This window comes from Phaethon lepturus, unplaced genomic scaffold (genome assembly GCF_000687285.1).
Source record: "Phaethon lepturus isolate BGI_N335 unplaced genomic scaffold, ASM68728v1 scaffold64, whole genome shotgun sequence".
In the NCBI taxonomy this organism is placed as follows: Eukaryota; Metazoa; Chordata; class Aves; order Phaethontiformes; family Phaethontidae; genus Phaethon; species Phaethon lepturus.
This window is the reverse complement of record NW_010535252.1, coordinates 37,667-54,207: the sequence shown is the minus strand read 5'-3', so window position 1 is coordinate 54,207 and position 16,541 is coordinate 37,667. Positions and strand designations below refer to the sequence as shown.

At 39.2% G+C, this 16,541-nt stretch overlaps 1 protein-coding gene across 1 annotated transcript in view; it reads left to right on the top strand.

Annotated features, from left to right (window-relative positions):
- LOC104619742 (gamma-aminobutyric acid receptor subunit gamma-3-like) overlaps positions 1-59 on the top strand; it is a gene marked incomplete at its 5' end in the record, with an annotated part of 14,665 nt that extends 14,606 nt beyond the window's left edge. The window contains 1 exon segment of the mRNA XM_010285731.1: positions 1-59. This exon segment is cut by the window's left edge and continues 16 nt beyond it. Coding sequence (XP_010284033.1) covers positions 1-59 — 59 coding nt within the window.
- Between the last annotated feature and the right edge of the window lie 16,482 nt (positions 60-16,541).

Genomic DNA, 16,541 nt, shown 5'->3' with positions numbered 1-16,541 from the left:
TCCCTACATCCTTCCTGCTGTTTAACCTGGTCTACTGGGTTGGATACCTCTATCTTTAAATGTTGCCTGTAGTGGTGAAGACTGCTGTGTTTTCACACTGTGGAGGGATGGTGAAAGGCAGAAAACGAGAAGGACACGGTCAGTTTCATCTCAAATTATAAAGGCCACATTAACCTTCACCATCACAGATCCTGATGAAGAATTTTAATATGTAATTGCCTGAAAAAGAAAAACATGGAAGAATTCTCTCCTTACTGCTATTCATTTTAAGGAAAAGATTCTTACAAAATTAGGCTGAATTTGTAGTGTAAGCAATGTTTATGAATAATTATTGTATATTAGAATCTTTACTATTGTCCCTTGGCGTAGAAGCTATACACAATTCAGCCAAAGGTTAAACAAGTCATTTTTGTTCTGCATCCCCATACTTTCTTCAGAATGCTGCGATATCCCTGAAGCTCAGAGCAACATACACTGGCACTGGCAAATAAGCCAAAGCCGATGAAACCATTCATTTGTATTTAAACCTGCTTGAGCTATGTCCCATAGGTTTTGGGAAGTATTTAATTGGTGATCTGCTTGCTATAGAGAAACTACCAAAAGATAGTGAAAAATATCTCTGGTGGGATCAAAACATGGAAGCTACTTTCTGCAAAGGTCTGAGGTTCATGGAATTAACCACTTACCTACACATACTGGTTTTAATTCAAGGTGAAAAGGCAGAGTTATAAGAAAGCTAATATTTTGATATAAATAAAAGACTTGCCTATCTCTGAGGCAGCTGTAGGCATAACTTCTACAGTTTTTCAAACTTTTATTGTCTTTTTTATGACTGGTTAAACACAGGATGGTCATTGATTTCTAAAGTACTCTACTTGAAGCAGGATAAGATTCCTGCTTGTTTGTGTCATTGTAGCAGATCACAGTTAATGGACCATGAGTAAAAATCACTATATAATAACACTATAAATATGTGACTTTCTTCAGATTGCAATTTACTAAGTGCACTCATAGATTCTTATTTTTTCTCTCAAAGTTATTTTACAAAATTGAAAAACATGTGCACCAAAGGACATTTTTTGTTCCTTCAATAGAGTTAAATATTGCAGTCCTTACTCATGGCAGTTGTTCCTTGGGTCTGAGCTGCAGACTGAACACTTTTGACTGGAATAGTGTGGTGCAGGAACTCAATTGCCACACTTGAATTAAACATGAAATAGTTGCCACATGTAGAAACAGGTTGTTTTGATTTTTTTCCTAAACTGCCAACTCCATTTTACCCTAAAAAGCTGGGGTTTTTTTTTTTTTTATTTTTCAGGCTTCAGACCATTAAATTCTTAAACTACCCATTTTTTTCAAAAAATAGTTTTACAGTGTTAAACTAGATTACATCTTTTCCAGACTCTCTGAATAATTGTTATTAAGCAAACAAAACAGACTAAAAACTAAGTAGCAATGGCTTTTCACTACCCTTTGCATTTCAAACAGTTACAAATTATTAAAGTTAAAACATACCTAAAACCAAAATTCTACTTTTTTTCTCTTCTGAAGGACCTGATAATTTTTTCTTATCTCAAAAAAAGTGTGTCTCTTCCACAAAGTATTTGATAAAAAATGAATAGTAGATGTGATTGAAGAGCAGTTCCTTTTCTCCTCAGAAGGAAAATCCTGCAAACAAGCAAAAACTAATGCAATGGTAATTCTAAAGGAATAGAAATGCTGTCATGTTCTTTGAAACATCACTGTTTGTCGTTGAAGTTTTTCTCTGCTTCCAGTAAGTTTTAATTGAAAAAAATTACTATCACAAAAGTTAACTGCAGTTATTCAAAATACATTCTTCTGGTTTTCACTCATCTAAAATATCAGAGGCAAGGAGCTGTCGGGGAGGGGAATCACTTCTCCAAGGACTGACAAAATTCAGATTAGAAGCACAGAGAAGAAATATTTTGGGGAAGAAATCTTTTTAACAAAACCTGCTCAATCTTATGTCTTCTAAACCAATGATGATCTTCTGATTTCAAAATATGTGTTGAAGTTTTTGCTAACTCTCTGTAGCCAATTACTCTGTAAAACCTCTGTGTTTTGTGTCCTGCACTTGGAAGTATGGATTTTATTTAGGGGTGAAAGTTATAGTTTCAGAAGCGCAAGAAGGTCATTGAATTGAAGTTGAATATCCTGTCTGTAATTATGAATTAATCTACTCTAACAGCCACCTTCAATCATATTTTGCAAGAATACTAGAAATATTTCAACCCTGAATAAAAGAATGGAAACAGTTATATTTTAGGGGCCTGATCCTGTAAACCCTCTGCACAATCAATTGATTTTGGTGGATATATTGAGACAGATGAGGCACAAGAAGGTGCCTTCTACCATTAGATCTTGAAGAGGTAAAGTAAGGTTTATTTATCAATTGCATATTTGAGTGAATGTCCCAGGAGTAAGTGTGGAAGTGGAATGTTCCCATTTAGATGATGAGCATATACTTTTCTTACATTTCTGCTCATGGCTACCCATTCCTGCTAAAAGCAGACAATCCCATCAGATCCTTCCTTGGAAGACTGATTCTGCTAAGTCCATTCATATTGTCTCTCTTTTCCAAGTGCTTTCATAAACAGAAGTTGGAAGCATAATTCCACTTTTTTCCATGGTCCTAACCAAGAAAGGATCCGCAGCCACTGCTGGCTTCTGCTCCTATGCTGACAGCAGAGGACATTATGTGCAAAAAATTAATTTGTATGCAAGATGAGTGGTCACAGGCTGGCAGGTTCCACAATGCATTCCTCCGCTTATTACTAGTTGCTTGGTTTACTCTCTCTGCTTCACTGCTCTGTGCTTTGGCAGCCACTTAAAAGCTGTAGAGATCAGGTAAGATAAGCTTTCTAGGCTCTGCATTATTCAAAATACAATTATTCCAGACACCTAGATAATGTGGTTTGCATATATCTATGTGCCATATCCTTCTGTAGTAGTAAGAATATCCTTATTAACCTCCAGATATTCTTTCGTTTCTTTTGCAAATTGAAAAAAATTAACACTTCCGCGCACTGTCCCGTAAGAAATACAAGAACCACCTATTAACATTTTAGAATATTTTCTTATTAGATAATTTCATATTCAAGACTTGCATTTATTCAACTACTACTTTTTGTTATTCAGTACTTCTTTTTATCCTTCCAGGGAAGGGAAGGGAATGGAGGAAAGCAAAACCAAATTACTAGTGAAATGAACAGATTTGGATATGTATGTAAAAGCACAAAATCAAGTATCTTCTACATTACATTCCTTCCTTTTGGAAGTTAGAGGAAAGATTGTGAGGGTTTTTTTAGATAACCAACTTTTCCCAGGAAATTTTAAAGTCAGACCTCTTCTTCTCCCCCTTCAAATAAAAGTTGATGGACAGTGTTTTCCTGCATTGAGGGCAGCATTTTCAAGGCAATTAAGAATGTATAAAAATACTGGTCTGCTTAATTCGGTCTTATCAGTTCTTCTGGCCCTGATGCCTAACATATTGACAGCTCCTTCTTTTACAGCCATTCTTCCAAGAATAAGTGTATAAAATCTTGCTGACAGTTTATGCTGTCTCCATGTCCAGCTGCAATGTGGAATTGAAGTACATCACAAAATTTTAATGTAACTTTCTAAGCAAGAAGTACAGCTGTAGATTAAAACACCTCGGGAACTTTGATAACCTTTCTTCTCTTTCAGATGCTTATTTTCTCCTTCACCAACTCTCAACTGTATATGGGTATATTGTACATACCAATAAAGATGATAAAAATTACAAGAAGAACCAAAAAAAGCCAGAACTGTCTTCACAGAGACAGCGATGAGTTGTGAAGCTAAAAGAGGCGAAAGAAATTATTTTTTATTGCTGTGCAGTATCTGTCCCACTCCTCTTATTCAGTTCTTCCCACCAACTACCCACAGCTAATTCCGAATCATCCACCTGGCGGTTTGCACATTCATCAACTGGAACAGCAGTGACACATGAGCCTTTAGCTGGTAGGAAATTATATTTCTGGAACTGGAGGCATCCTGCCAAATAACTCAGATAGATAGCTGTCTCAAACGCTTTTGCAGCCCTAACATGTCTGAGTCTAGCATCTCATGCTGCTGCATGAATTTATCACAGCTTGCCTTACTTGGTCATTTCATGAAGAGGAAGATGCATGCCCTCTTTTTGCACCAAACTTCAGCATACATCTAGGGAAATGACTCTGCCCTGCCCATGCTCTAAGTGACTAGGTGCAAGACAGCTCTGGAAAGAGCAGTTGTGGTACTGCTGACTTTGTGGGAAGGGAGACTCAATATTTTAAGCCAGATTTCATTAGCCTCACAATCTGGAGGGTTGGTGTTACCTTCTAAACTGTAAAACAAAGTGCTCACTGCAACTTGTAAAGGCTGTCCATAACAGACTGTATTTCTCCCACTGGCTGCTCTTTCTGGGTTTCCATAAAGCACTAAGAAAAGGCAAGCCATATTGCATAATCTTATCTGCCTACATAATTAGATGATATTTTTCAAGATATATTCTTCTTCCTGCTTACAGTGAAATCTTTGTACCTCTTACATTAGTGCCTTTAGTATTTCTTGATGTTGAAGGATAATACCATGCCTGGCCTGAGAGTTAGAAAGAGGGACAATGACTTTGCTGGAGTTCTTCCTGAGCACTACAGTGTGTGACCAATATTCTAGATGTCTTCAACCTATACATTGAGCATTTGTCTGATTTTTCTTTATTTTTTAAGCAATTTGTAGGTTTCTTAATTCCTAAGGAGCAAGAAAACTGCAGTGTGATTTCAGCAGTTTAGCAGAATCCTTCCTTCGCTCAGCAACTTCATTCCACGAAGAGATGCAGAGCATAAACTCAAGGCTGATGTTTACCTCATCCAGGTCACTTCCCAGAAGACTGTTTAAAATAGGCAAAAAACAAACTATGCATTTGGAATGCATTTCCACAGCTGAAAAGTGAGGTTCTCTCTCCTTTAGAGCTTTTTTTTTTTTTTCCTGAGTTCATTTTACTCCTGGGGAAATTTTAATTGGACAGAAGATTCCCAACACTGGACACTTTTAAGATTTGGCTGGACAGGGTGCTGGGCCATCTCGTCTAGACCATGCTTTTGCCAAGGAAGTTTGGAACAGATGATCCTTGAGGTCGCTTCCGACCTGGTATTCTGTGATTCTTTGATTCTATGATTTTACATCCTCCCTCCTTCTCTCCCTTCACCTATACAATTAGCAAGTACAAAATCAGCTCAACTTACACTTCCATACTGAAAACTTACACTGAAACTAACACATACTGAAAAAAAAAAGCATAATGTCATTAGTCTTATAGTATATTTATATGCCTGCAAGCTTCTTGTGGTTCACCACATTCCTTTCTTGAAGGGTTCTAGAATACATGCAAACAATGAAGGCCTGCCTTCAGCGGTGTTAATAGTTTTGCCTTTTCCCATTGGATCCATGGTTTGTCTGGAAAAAAAAACAAACAGAGAATCTACTTTCCTCACCATTTAGGCCACTGTTTTAGATACTAAAAACAAAACCATGTTTTATATCTAAAGTGAAATGATGTTTTAACAGGAAAAAATAATCTCCACTTGAACTACATTGCTCTGACAAGTTAAACGGGAAATTTTTGTACGCTGTACCTGTGGCTGAACTACATTGCTCTGACAAGTTAAACGGGAAATTTTTGTTCGCTGTACCTCTGGTGGATAACTCCAAGAGATATGCTATCCTAAAACCCTGTCTAGGACTAAGTCCTGAATTAGGGATAAATATTGTTTTAATCATCCAATTTACCTAGCAGCTCTTTCTTTAAATGAGTTTGTATTGTGACTGACTTCGAGCAGGAAATGGCTGCTCTGACAAGTTAAACGGGAAATTTTTGTTCGCTGTACCTCTGGTGGATAACTCCAAGAGATATGCTATCCTAAAACCCTGTCTAGGACTAAGTCCTGAATTAGGGATAAATATTGTTTTAATCATCCAATTTACCTAGCAGCTCTTTCTTTAAATGAGTTTGTATTGTGACTGACTTCGAGCAGGAAATGGCCTCAAGTTGTGCCACGGGAGATTTAGACTGGGTATTAGGAAAAATTTCTTTACTGACAGAGTGGTCAAACATTGCAATAGGCTGCCCAGGGAGGTGGTGGAGTCACCATCTCTGGAAGTATTCAAAAAATGTGTGGACATGGCTCCTCAGGACATGGTTTAGTGGGCATGGTGGTGTTGGGTTGATGTTTGGACTTGATGATCTTAAAGATCTTTTCCAACCCTAATGATTCTTTAATTCTGAGACACTAGCCAGAGGAGCCACAAGAGCCTGTTTGGTGTCATGGAAGCACTCAAGTAACTCAGCTTTACTTGGAGGGCTAAGCCAGCCTGCAGAGCTTCTTATGCAGGAACCCACATGCTCCCTTTAGTAATTAATACAGTGCTTAATACTTTTCTAATGTCTCTTTACCTTCTTGCAGCCTATGGCAGTGCTTGAGAGAGATGAGCTGTATGGATACAATATATTATAAAATACAAAGAATGAAATATCCACAGTGAAGCTTGTGACTGCTTGTTATTGAGGCTGTGTTATGATTGCAAGTTTTAAAGAGAAGGTCTCTAGGTCTGAGTCCAAAACTCCCTCATCAATCAAGACCATTGACCAGAAAAGGGGTTTAAGATAAAATATTCTTACAAGCAAACAGGAAGAGCTTTGGATCATATTCTGGTGGGGTTGATTACCCACTGACTGGCTTCAAAGTCTGTGGACAGCAGATTTGTAACTTAAGTACTTGAAGTGAGATCTGTGAATTGCATACTTAAAGTGAGGCCTAAAACAGGTAAATGCCAAAATTTCTAAATTGCACATTAGAAAATAGATAAAGAGAACAATATTCATGACATATTTTTAAAAAAAAACCTGCTCATAAATATGGAACAGAGCATGCTACAGTCCATTCCATACTTACAGACCATATGGCATCATTTAAATGTGAGCTGCTGTTGAAATCATGGAAAACTGGTAAAATAGTTGCATCTGACAGTATTACACAGGCAGAGCAGGGAAGTATGCCATTGCCAAACAGAGTGCTCCAAAGGGAATAAAATTTCAGAATAAGCTTCCATAAAACAGTGTTCCTCTGAACAGCAGTGGGAAACCATGTGCAGAGAGATTACAGTATCAGTCCCTTATATTCTCTTTTGCATTTGTTAAGGAGTCCTGTGAATTTATTGTCATCCACGCTCACATGCAATAGAATCATAAATTATGGGCCAACACATGGCTGTCACAAGTAGAAACACTAGGCTGGAGGGAATCTGAGCCCAGTTTGCAACTATCACAGGCAGTCATCAACCATCTCATATAATCCTATTTTAAACTCTCAGTATATTCCCCCCAAGACATTTTTCCCAAAATGGCAACATATGGATTTTTTTTTTAATTTTAAGTGAGTGCAATTTTAGGAAAGACTTAAAAACTGCCAACTATGTGCCAAATTGAACTTTCTTATAGAACACAAATAAAATTTTAGATTTCTAATTATCCTTCCTTCCTTCCTAAGTTTTTCTTAGGGGTGTGTGATTTCTTTGCTAGCAGTGCAGCTTGTGATGTCATAGTGAAATGAAAGTACAATTATGTGCCCAATGTGCCTTGAATAATACAGGTAGCACTAGTACCAGTATGTCATTCTAAGTTAGATAGCCATCCTAGTGATCCCCCAAACTGACCTAACCAGAAAAGTCAAACACCTGTGTGCTTCATCTCCTCAAGTTCTCAGACAACGACTTTCCCTTATTGACCATATTCATTCCACTTTACTTTGTGTTAAGGAGTAGGGCTGTGCGTCTAGAATACTATTTATATTCGTATTTTGATCCCAACATTTGTATTTCTGGATACAAATAAATACACATTATCAGAAAATGCAAGTATTGCGTGCATATATTGGTGGTTGTATTTTCTTATGGAATTTGAGAGCTTAACAAAATAGAAACGGACGTCTGAAAATCTGCCTAAGAGAAGAGACACAGTGTGTTACCTTTCTGATAGGGTGTTGTCGAATGTCATTTCAGAAGAGCCTTTAAAAATATTTTCAATATGCAGCATGAGCAGCCAGTAAACTAAAAGATTTGAGATTGAGGTTTATCCATGGGGCTAACATGAAGTGGGAAGAATATCCTACAAAATTCAAAGAGAAATGCAGAAATAAGCTGTGTCTTTAGCACAAGCTGCTTGAATGTAAAGACTCCCTAATTTACAAATTGCAATCAAATTTGGTCTCAAAACTTTCCCAGTCTCAGTAAACTGAAAGCTAGTTCTTTCGATCTGATTACACAATGAAAGTTACTGGTAAAACTATACTCTGTATTTTTACAAGTATAATTTCTTTGACTGCCACTTACTGTTAAGTAAATGTCCTCTTGGTTTATCCTCTTTGAATGCAATTTAATTCCCGCATCTGTACATTCATGACCACAAAATTGCCAGTCTCAACCCACTCCAACTGTGAAATCCCTACTCCTTTTCAGGATTCCAGACCATAGTAACACAGGAGCTGACAGCTGGGCCACAGATAATGCAGAAACTCCACAGATTTCTCACGATCCCACAGTGCAATAGGGATTTCCCTATCTGACCCTATTATACTTATGCTTTCTTTACCTTCTTATCACTAAGACTTTTTTTTCCAAAGACATTTTAATTCACAAAAAACAATTATACCTAATTCTTCTATAGTCTTTCACTAAGTTTTCACTAAGAAAACTCTTTTCCCTTCAGGAACTCTGCTGTTTTCACTTATTAGTTTGACATGTACTTCATGGTTTACCCCCATTTGTGTTTCGATACAACTAGTTACTAGTACTGACCTGTCTACTAAAACATAAACATAGATTCTGGACTTCCCTTCCCCTAACAGCAGCTGACACTTGTTATACCAGTGTTTGACATGCAGTAACCAAGTAGGTGTGGTTATGCCCCACTCCCCAGAATAACAGGTAAGCATGATTGTTGCCATGACTATTTGCCTTCTGCACATCAGTCCTTAAAGCGTACCATTGTCACCGGGTGAACATAAGGCCAGCTGTCCTGCCTTGCAGAGCTTAACCTGCAACACCACCTATATTCTTGCAGCCATTTAGGGGGACTGAATGTGAATTGAGCACATCAGCCCTTGCAGAGATTTAAGATGCTCATCCTGCCAAATTCGTAAGGCTCTGATATATCCTCCAATTTAGTAACATTTCCTGCCCAGTAGGCTCGAGTGTGCAATAAAGTATGATGATGAATCGTGCCAATAAGTTCTGCCTTTTTATGTTACCCTCTGTCTCACCACCACAAATCTAGTTAAGAACTGAATTACTGCTTGGCAGTTTCAGTTAAAGTAAACTCAGTCTGTGAAATGGAAAATGAACAAAGTTCAACATCGGGGAGCTATCCAGAAAGTAAGGAATAAATGGAATAGACATTTACCTACTGACTGCTATTAGAAGACCATTGTCGGTTAATAGCCATAGCAAATAAACCTCACATTTTTAAAGTTGATTTATAAATGAAAAGCATCTGCATTAGCAATGCAAAATAATTAACATATGCTAAATCTTCACATGCAGCAACATGTGCCAGCGGGTTTTTTTATTTATTAATTTGAATGTTTGCTTATTTTTATTATCATTTATTATATATTCCTCCAGACGGCAACAGAACTGGCCTTAAAAGAAAGAATTTTCATGTAAGTAAAATCTGTGCCAACAGGAGTTTCATTAGCCCATCCTCTAGTTTTGTGCAACCAATGCACATCATAGACACACATTTTTATTTATTATAGTGACTTTAGCTTCTAGGTTGTCAGGAGTAAGATTATTTTTTATAAAGTCTTAGTCTAACAGTATCATAGATCATAATAGAGCTGAAAAGGTACCCTTTGTTAAGACGTGGTTAAGTTTTCTGGGCTCTTGTTCTCAGACAGGAGCCAGAGGTCCACCAGACCACAAAAATAAGGCAAATTAAGAAAAAAACAAACTTTCATCTTTCCCAAGTGAAGAAGAGAGTCCTTGCTATCCTGTGTGTTTTTTCACCTCTAGCATCCATTTTTTCCCCTCCATGACTAAATAGCACTTCTTGAGTAAGTCAGATTGCTGCTAAGTATCTTCACAGCACTGAGGACACTGCAGCCTGTGCCAGCCCCGGTACCACCGTCCTGCATGTGTAATGACCAGGGGGGAAAACAGCACTGAGTCCTGTAGACCTTAATGTGATGGTCACCTGAAATGCATGAAGGAGCAGACTCTAAGACACACAGGAGTGGAGGCTGTGACAGTTCATCCATAAGGCATCCTCAGTGAAAATAACCATTAATGAAAGATTAGATTTTAACAGAAAGTATTAGGTTTGATATGTCTAACTGTTGGTCAGGATTCTACAGAGCCTAGTAGAAACTGAATTGGCAAAGCTCATGCTCAGCCAAAACCTTACCTCTCCCAAACCCTGAGACATTCTGTTTCCAGGGTTTTTGATTATGAAATACTGTTGTTTTAAAGATACTGAATCACAGAAACATTAAGGTTGGAAAAGACCTTTAAGATCATCAAGTCCAACCATCAACCTGACACCACCATGCCCACTAAACCATGTCCTGAAGTGCCACGTCTACATGTTTTTTGAACACTTCCAGTGATGGTGACTCCACCACCTCCACCTCCCCAGGCACCCTGTTGCAATGTTTGACTACTCTCTCAGTAAAGAAATTTTCCTAATATTTAATCTAAACCTCCTGTGGCACAACTTGAAGCCATTTCTTCTTGTTCTTGCTAGTTACTTGGGAGAAGAGACCAATACCCACCTCACCACAACCCCCTTTCAGATCAGGTCTCCCCTCAGTAGAGGGCGATCAGGTCTCCCCTCAGCCTCCTCTTCTCCAGACTAAATAACGCCAGTTCCCTCAGCCGCTCCTCATGAGACTTTTATTCTAGACCCTTCACCAGCTTTGTTGTCCTTCTTTGGACAAGCTCCAGCACCTTAATGTCCTTCTTGTAGTGAGGGGCCCAAAACTGAACACAGTATTTGAGGTGTGGCCTCACCAATGCCAAGTACAGGGGCACAATCACTTCCCTACTCCTGCTGGCCACACTATTTCTGATACTCATGCATTTCCCACCAGAAAACCCTGTTAAATGTCAAGTCAAATGCTTTAACCAACATTTTTTGATAGAACTCTTCATTGAAAACAATGATAACTATAAAAGTTAAATGTAAAATTCCGTCAACTGCCCTACTTTCTAGTGTCCATGCTAGATGAAATGTAAATGAAAGCTATGCTTCTTAATTGATTACACAGATGATCTAACTCAGAATCCCCCAAAGATTCATAGGATTCATACTACATGTATGCTGTCTTTAGTACACATTGACAATGCAATTGACAACATATCTGAATATCTTTCAAATCCAGTGAACTCTAAACCATTCAGTGGTGCACTCCTGACACTTACCCTGAGGATTAGACAGACAGAAACCTCATGGAGTTCAGTAAGAAAAAGTGTAACACTCCGTACCAGAGTAGATAAACCCCACGCATCAATACAGGCTGGTAACCAGCTAGCAGAGCAGTATGAGAAAACAGTGAAGACTGCTGTAAGGTAACAATGTGCTCTCATCACAGCCATGCAACTCCATAGTGTGCTATGCTATGGTTGTGTCCCACAGATCAAGGGAAATTATTACTGCCCTGTACTCAGCACTGGTGAGTACAGGGCAGTAATAAATATACTGGTTTTGACATGTCCTCCCCACCCACATGATCAAGGGGGATACTGAGAAACTAGAATAGACCTGTTAGGAAGCTGCTAAGATGGACAAGGGCCCAGAGCAGATGAAATTTGAGAAGTTGAGGGAACTGAGCATATTTGGACTAATAAAAAGGAGGCTAAGGGATGTTTTAGTTGCAAATTACAATGAAGGGAAGGTGGTGGACTTTAGTAAGGCTTTTGATATTGTCCCTCATAGCATCCTTCTGGACAAGTTGTCCAATTGCAGGATGAGCAGGTTCACAGTGCTCTGGGCGAAGAATTTGCTGAAGGCCAGAGCTCAGAGTGTTGTAGTGAATGGGGCTACATCTGGCTGGTGACCGGTCACCAACAGTGTTCCTCAGGGCTCAGTCCTAGGGCCCGTTCTGTTCAATATCTTTATCAATGATCTGAATGCAGGAGTTGAATATGCCATTCGCAAGTTTGCTGATCATACCAAACTAGGAGGTGTTGTCGACTCTCTTGAGGGACAAGAGGCCTTGTAGAGGGATCTAGATAGATCGGAGTGTTGGGCAATGGTTAATGGGGTGAAATTTAACAACTTGAAATGCCGAACTCTGCACCTAAGATAGAGTAATGCCAGGCAGAAGTGTAAACTGGGAGAGGAGTGGATGGAGAGCAGCCCTGCAGAAAGGGGTCTTGGGGTTATGGTTGACAATAGGCTTTATATGAGTCAGCTGTGTGCCCTGGCAGACAGGATGGCAAACCACATCCTGGGTGCATGAAACACAGCATAACCAGGCAGACAAAAGATGTCATTATCACGCTGTATTCAGTATTGGTGTGGTCTCACCTTGAGAAATGCATGCAGTTCTGGGGCCCACAATTTAAGAAGGATATTAAAGGTCCTTGAAAGCATCCAGAGGAAGGTGATAAATCTAGAAGGCTGGAAGGAATGTCCTATGAGGAGTGACTATGGACTGTGGGCTTGGCTTGATTGGAGAAAAGGAGGCTGAGGGGCAACCTCATTGCTCCCCACAGCTTCCTGAGGAGGGGAAGTAGAGAGGGAGGTGCCGATCTCTTCTCCCTGGTATCCAGTGAGAGGACTCAGGGGAATGATTCAAAGCTGCACCAGGAAAGGTTTAGACTGGACATTGGGAAGCATTTCTTTACCGGGAGGGTCATCAAACACTGAAACAGGCTTCCCTGAGAGGTGGTCTATGCCCCAAGCCTGTCAGTGTTTAAGAGGCACTTGGACAATGCCCTTAATAACCTGCTTTAACTTTTGGTCAGCCCTGAAGTGGTAAGGCAGTTGGACTAGATGATTGTTGTAGGTCCCTTCCAACTGAAATATTCTCTCTTCTCTCTTCTCTTCTCTTCTCTTCTCTTCTCTTCTCTTCTCTTCTCTTCTCTTCTCTTCTCTTCTCTTCTCTTCTCTTCTCTTCTCTTCTCTTCTCTTCTCTTCTCTTCTCTTCTCTAAAAAAAGTACATAGCAGAGTAGTCTCAAAAAGTCATGGTCAGTTCTCTGCAACACAGCAACCAAGTGTCCCAACTAACTTTCCAATTAGGTTCTAAGTGATCTCAGGTCTTTCTAAACAGGGTTGAGGATCAAAAGACAATAACAAGTAAGAAAATGAGATGATGTGGAGCAGGAAATAATTGTATCCTGGAGAAAATGCCTTGTGCTTTTAATGCTACTGCTACTGGACTTGCAATGAGCTCTTCTATATGAGGAACACTGAAGTATCGTGAAGTGCTGCATGTTATACAGCACACACAAGTACGTATCAGACTGCAGGGGAACAACTCCACAGTGTCTGTCATTTTCTGCTGTCATTTTTGAGGTCCATCATAAATAATTTCATCTTGTGCTCTCTTTAATGTTGTCATAAGTGTTTTTCCTTCCATCAAGACTACCCTGAGCCATCCAGCCTTACTGAAGTGCTCCTGCCAAATACCTGCTTGTGTTAAAATAACTGCTGAGAATATAGACACAGTAGGCTACAATGCAGTATTTTAAATATTTCATTAATATATTGCTTGCATATCACACAAACACTAACAGAAATGTGCTGATAACCTTATATGTGGCTATGCAGCAATATCCTTCTTGTTTTTGTTCTTCACTCATGCCATTGAGATTTTCCTTTTTTAAGTAGTGTTATTGGAATGAGGGGAAAGACCTTATTGCCGCAAAACACTATCCCTGTATGTTACTGCCCTTATGTATTTAAATTGTGTGTATTTCTCACATTCCTGCATACAGTCTTCCCTCCTATTGAATAATTAACTATCACACTTTCCAGGAACACATTCTCAGTGGCTAACAACGTATGTCTGTGTGTTGTGAATATACAGTCGCATATGAAAAACACTTGCCAGTGAAGTATGGAGGCAAAGTGATCAGCATGCACAGCCACAGAGCATGCAGATTCTCACATCCATATGGTCTGTAGCGAGAGGTAAGCTAGCCTCCCTTTTTGACTTGTATTTCATCCTGTACTTGGCACAATGTTAAGAATAACTCAGAGCTGGCAGAGTCAAATGAATGTGAAACCTAGCTGGAATGTTTTTTCACACTTCTCTCACACACCATCCAACACTCTTTTGACAGAGACTGGCCTCCATTCCCAATCGGGGATGTGGCCATTGTTACTGGCATAACAGGGAGTAGGGCTGCACTTCTCTCTGGCCATAATTGCTACAAAAATTGTATGAGACAGACAATGGCTGTTGCTGCTTAAATGCTGGTTAAGTGTGACTCACCAGAGGCAACCAACTGCTTTAATCTATCCCTCTAAAGCTCTCCTGCCAAATGGGTGGCCCTGCGATGCCTGTTCTCCAGCTCCAGTGTGACTGTTCCCCCTCGCTCCATCGCCATCCAGCTGCACTAGAGCTGTTTTCCAGTTTTTTTCCCATCCTTTTCATAATGGGAGCAGCCGCGGCACTTTGTTTGGCAGTTATCTGGAGCAAACACAATAGGAGTTGCTTCCCTCTGTTTTGGAAAAGATTAACACTGCTTGTTTAACAGGTCTTCCTCAAGGATTAATAAAAATAGCTTTCATGCATTTCCCTGGAAGGAGTGAATTCCTTTTCTCTTCTCATTACTATTTGCCCATTCTCTACATGAAATTATCCTGACAGACAGAAGTGAGGGAGCGTAAGTACTTGTTTCTGCCAACTGATAGGTAGGTAGCAGCATCAACTGTATGCTTCTTGTCTGAGTCAACAGAGATACCCAGGACCCCTACCCTTCAATTTAGGTTCTTCAAGTCAAACTTGAGGCATGTGGTTAGGGTTATATGGAGCATTTTCACTGTTGTTCTTCAGCTCATACCTTGTTAATGGTTAAGTATAAATCCAACACTTCTGTAATATCAAAATTCATTTGAAAATAATATATTCAAAGACACAGTGGGTACCTTCCACATAAACCCTAGAAAAATTCTAAGTACTTCAGCACTTAGGAACATTTTTCAAAACACCACCTGTGCATTTCAGTAAGAATGTTCCTGGAAGTCAAGTGTTATGATCATGCTGAGAGTGCTTCTCCATTCTCTTTGATAATTTCAGATTTGTCAGTCAATAGTGTAATTTCATTATTCCGTAAAGTATTGGACCAATTTTTCAGATGAAGTGCTATAGTTAAGGGTGTATTTCCTTCCTATTGTAACACCCCTGTTCTGAGACTATAGGGTTTTTAAATGATGTATTAAGACTAAAAATATTTATTCTAGCCTTGTCATTAATCACACAGAACATTTAAATTATTGAAATATTTTGCATATTAATGAGTATTAACTTTTTTAATGCTACATACATTATTACAGATTTAGTCATATACTTTATAATCAAATTGTTTTAATATATAAACAAAGAACGCTACATGTAACAAAGATGCATATTACATCTAATAGCACTTCACAGCTAATGATATAGCAAAATTACATATATTGCTTATTGGTAAGCCTCAACAGGCTTTTGCTCATTTTAAACATTTGGGTTTTTCATAGCACTAAATACTGAGCTTGACTTATAAAACACCTATGTGCTTCAGTATTCCCAGAACAGGAAGCATTTGCAGAAGGAGTTACCTGATATTTTTAAAAAATTGTTGCTGTTGACCTAACTACAAAAAAACCTCTCATGCCCAGGGTGGGATTGATCTCAATTTCAGGTGGCTAAATCTAAACTAGACATCTAACTCCCATTGTAATTAATGAAAATAAGAAAGAATAAGTCTCTTTTAGAGGTTTTACTTTTTTGCTCAGGCATAGCATACAAATCCTTTGCTCACACGTAAGCACCGTGTGCCAATATGGGCACAATGGGATGCCCAACCTTGCCTTCAGCTACCTCTAGATAGGCACAGGTCTCCAGTAGCACCTGTGTCATATCTGACAGACCCAAAAAAATCCTAGATAACCCAGGGAGTCTCAAATGACATTAGATATGTATATATGAGCAACTGAATCAAGCCCTAGACATTCAACTTGGAATGAGATGCCCTAGAAATACTTTCTTCTCTCACCTCATATAAATGGAACCAGGACAACTAGATCTAGATTCAGTATCCAGAGAACCCATGTCAATGACAGACATGACACAGGACGTAAGGGATGCCTGTGTCCACTGAAGTGAAAGCTGTGATGAACCGTGTTATTCTGTGGCATCTCCTATACCTCAGGAAAGATCTGTTATGGGCACTTGACTGAGACCAGCAAGAGGAGCTAGTGATTTGGGCAGAGAAAAGGGTTCCAGTCACAGTGTTCCAGTTTTACAGGGTGGCC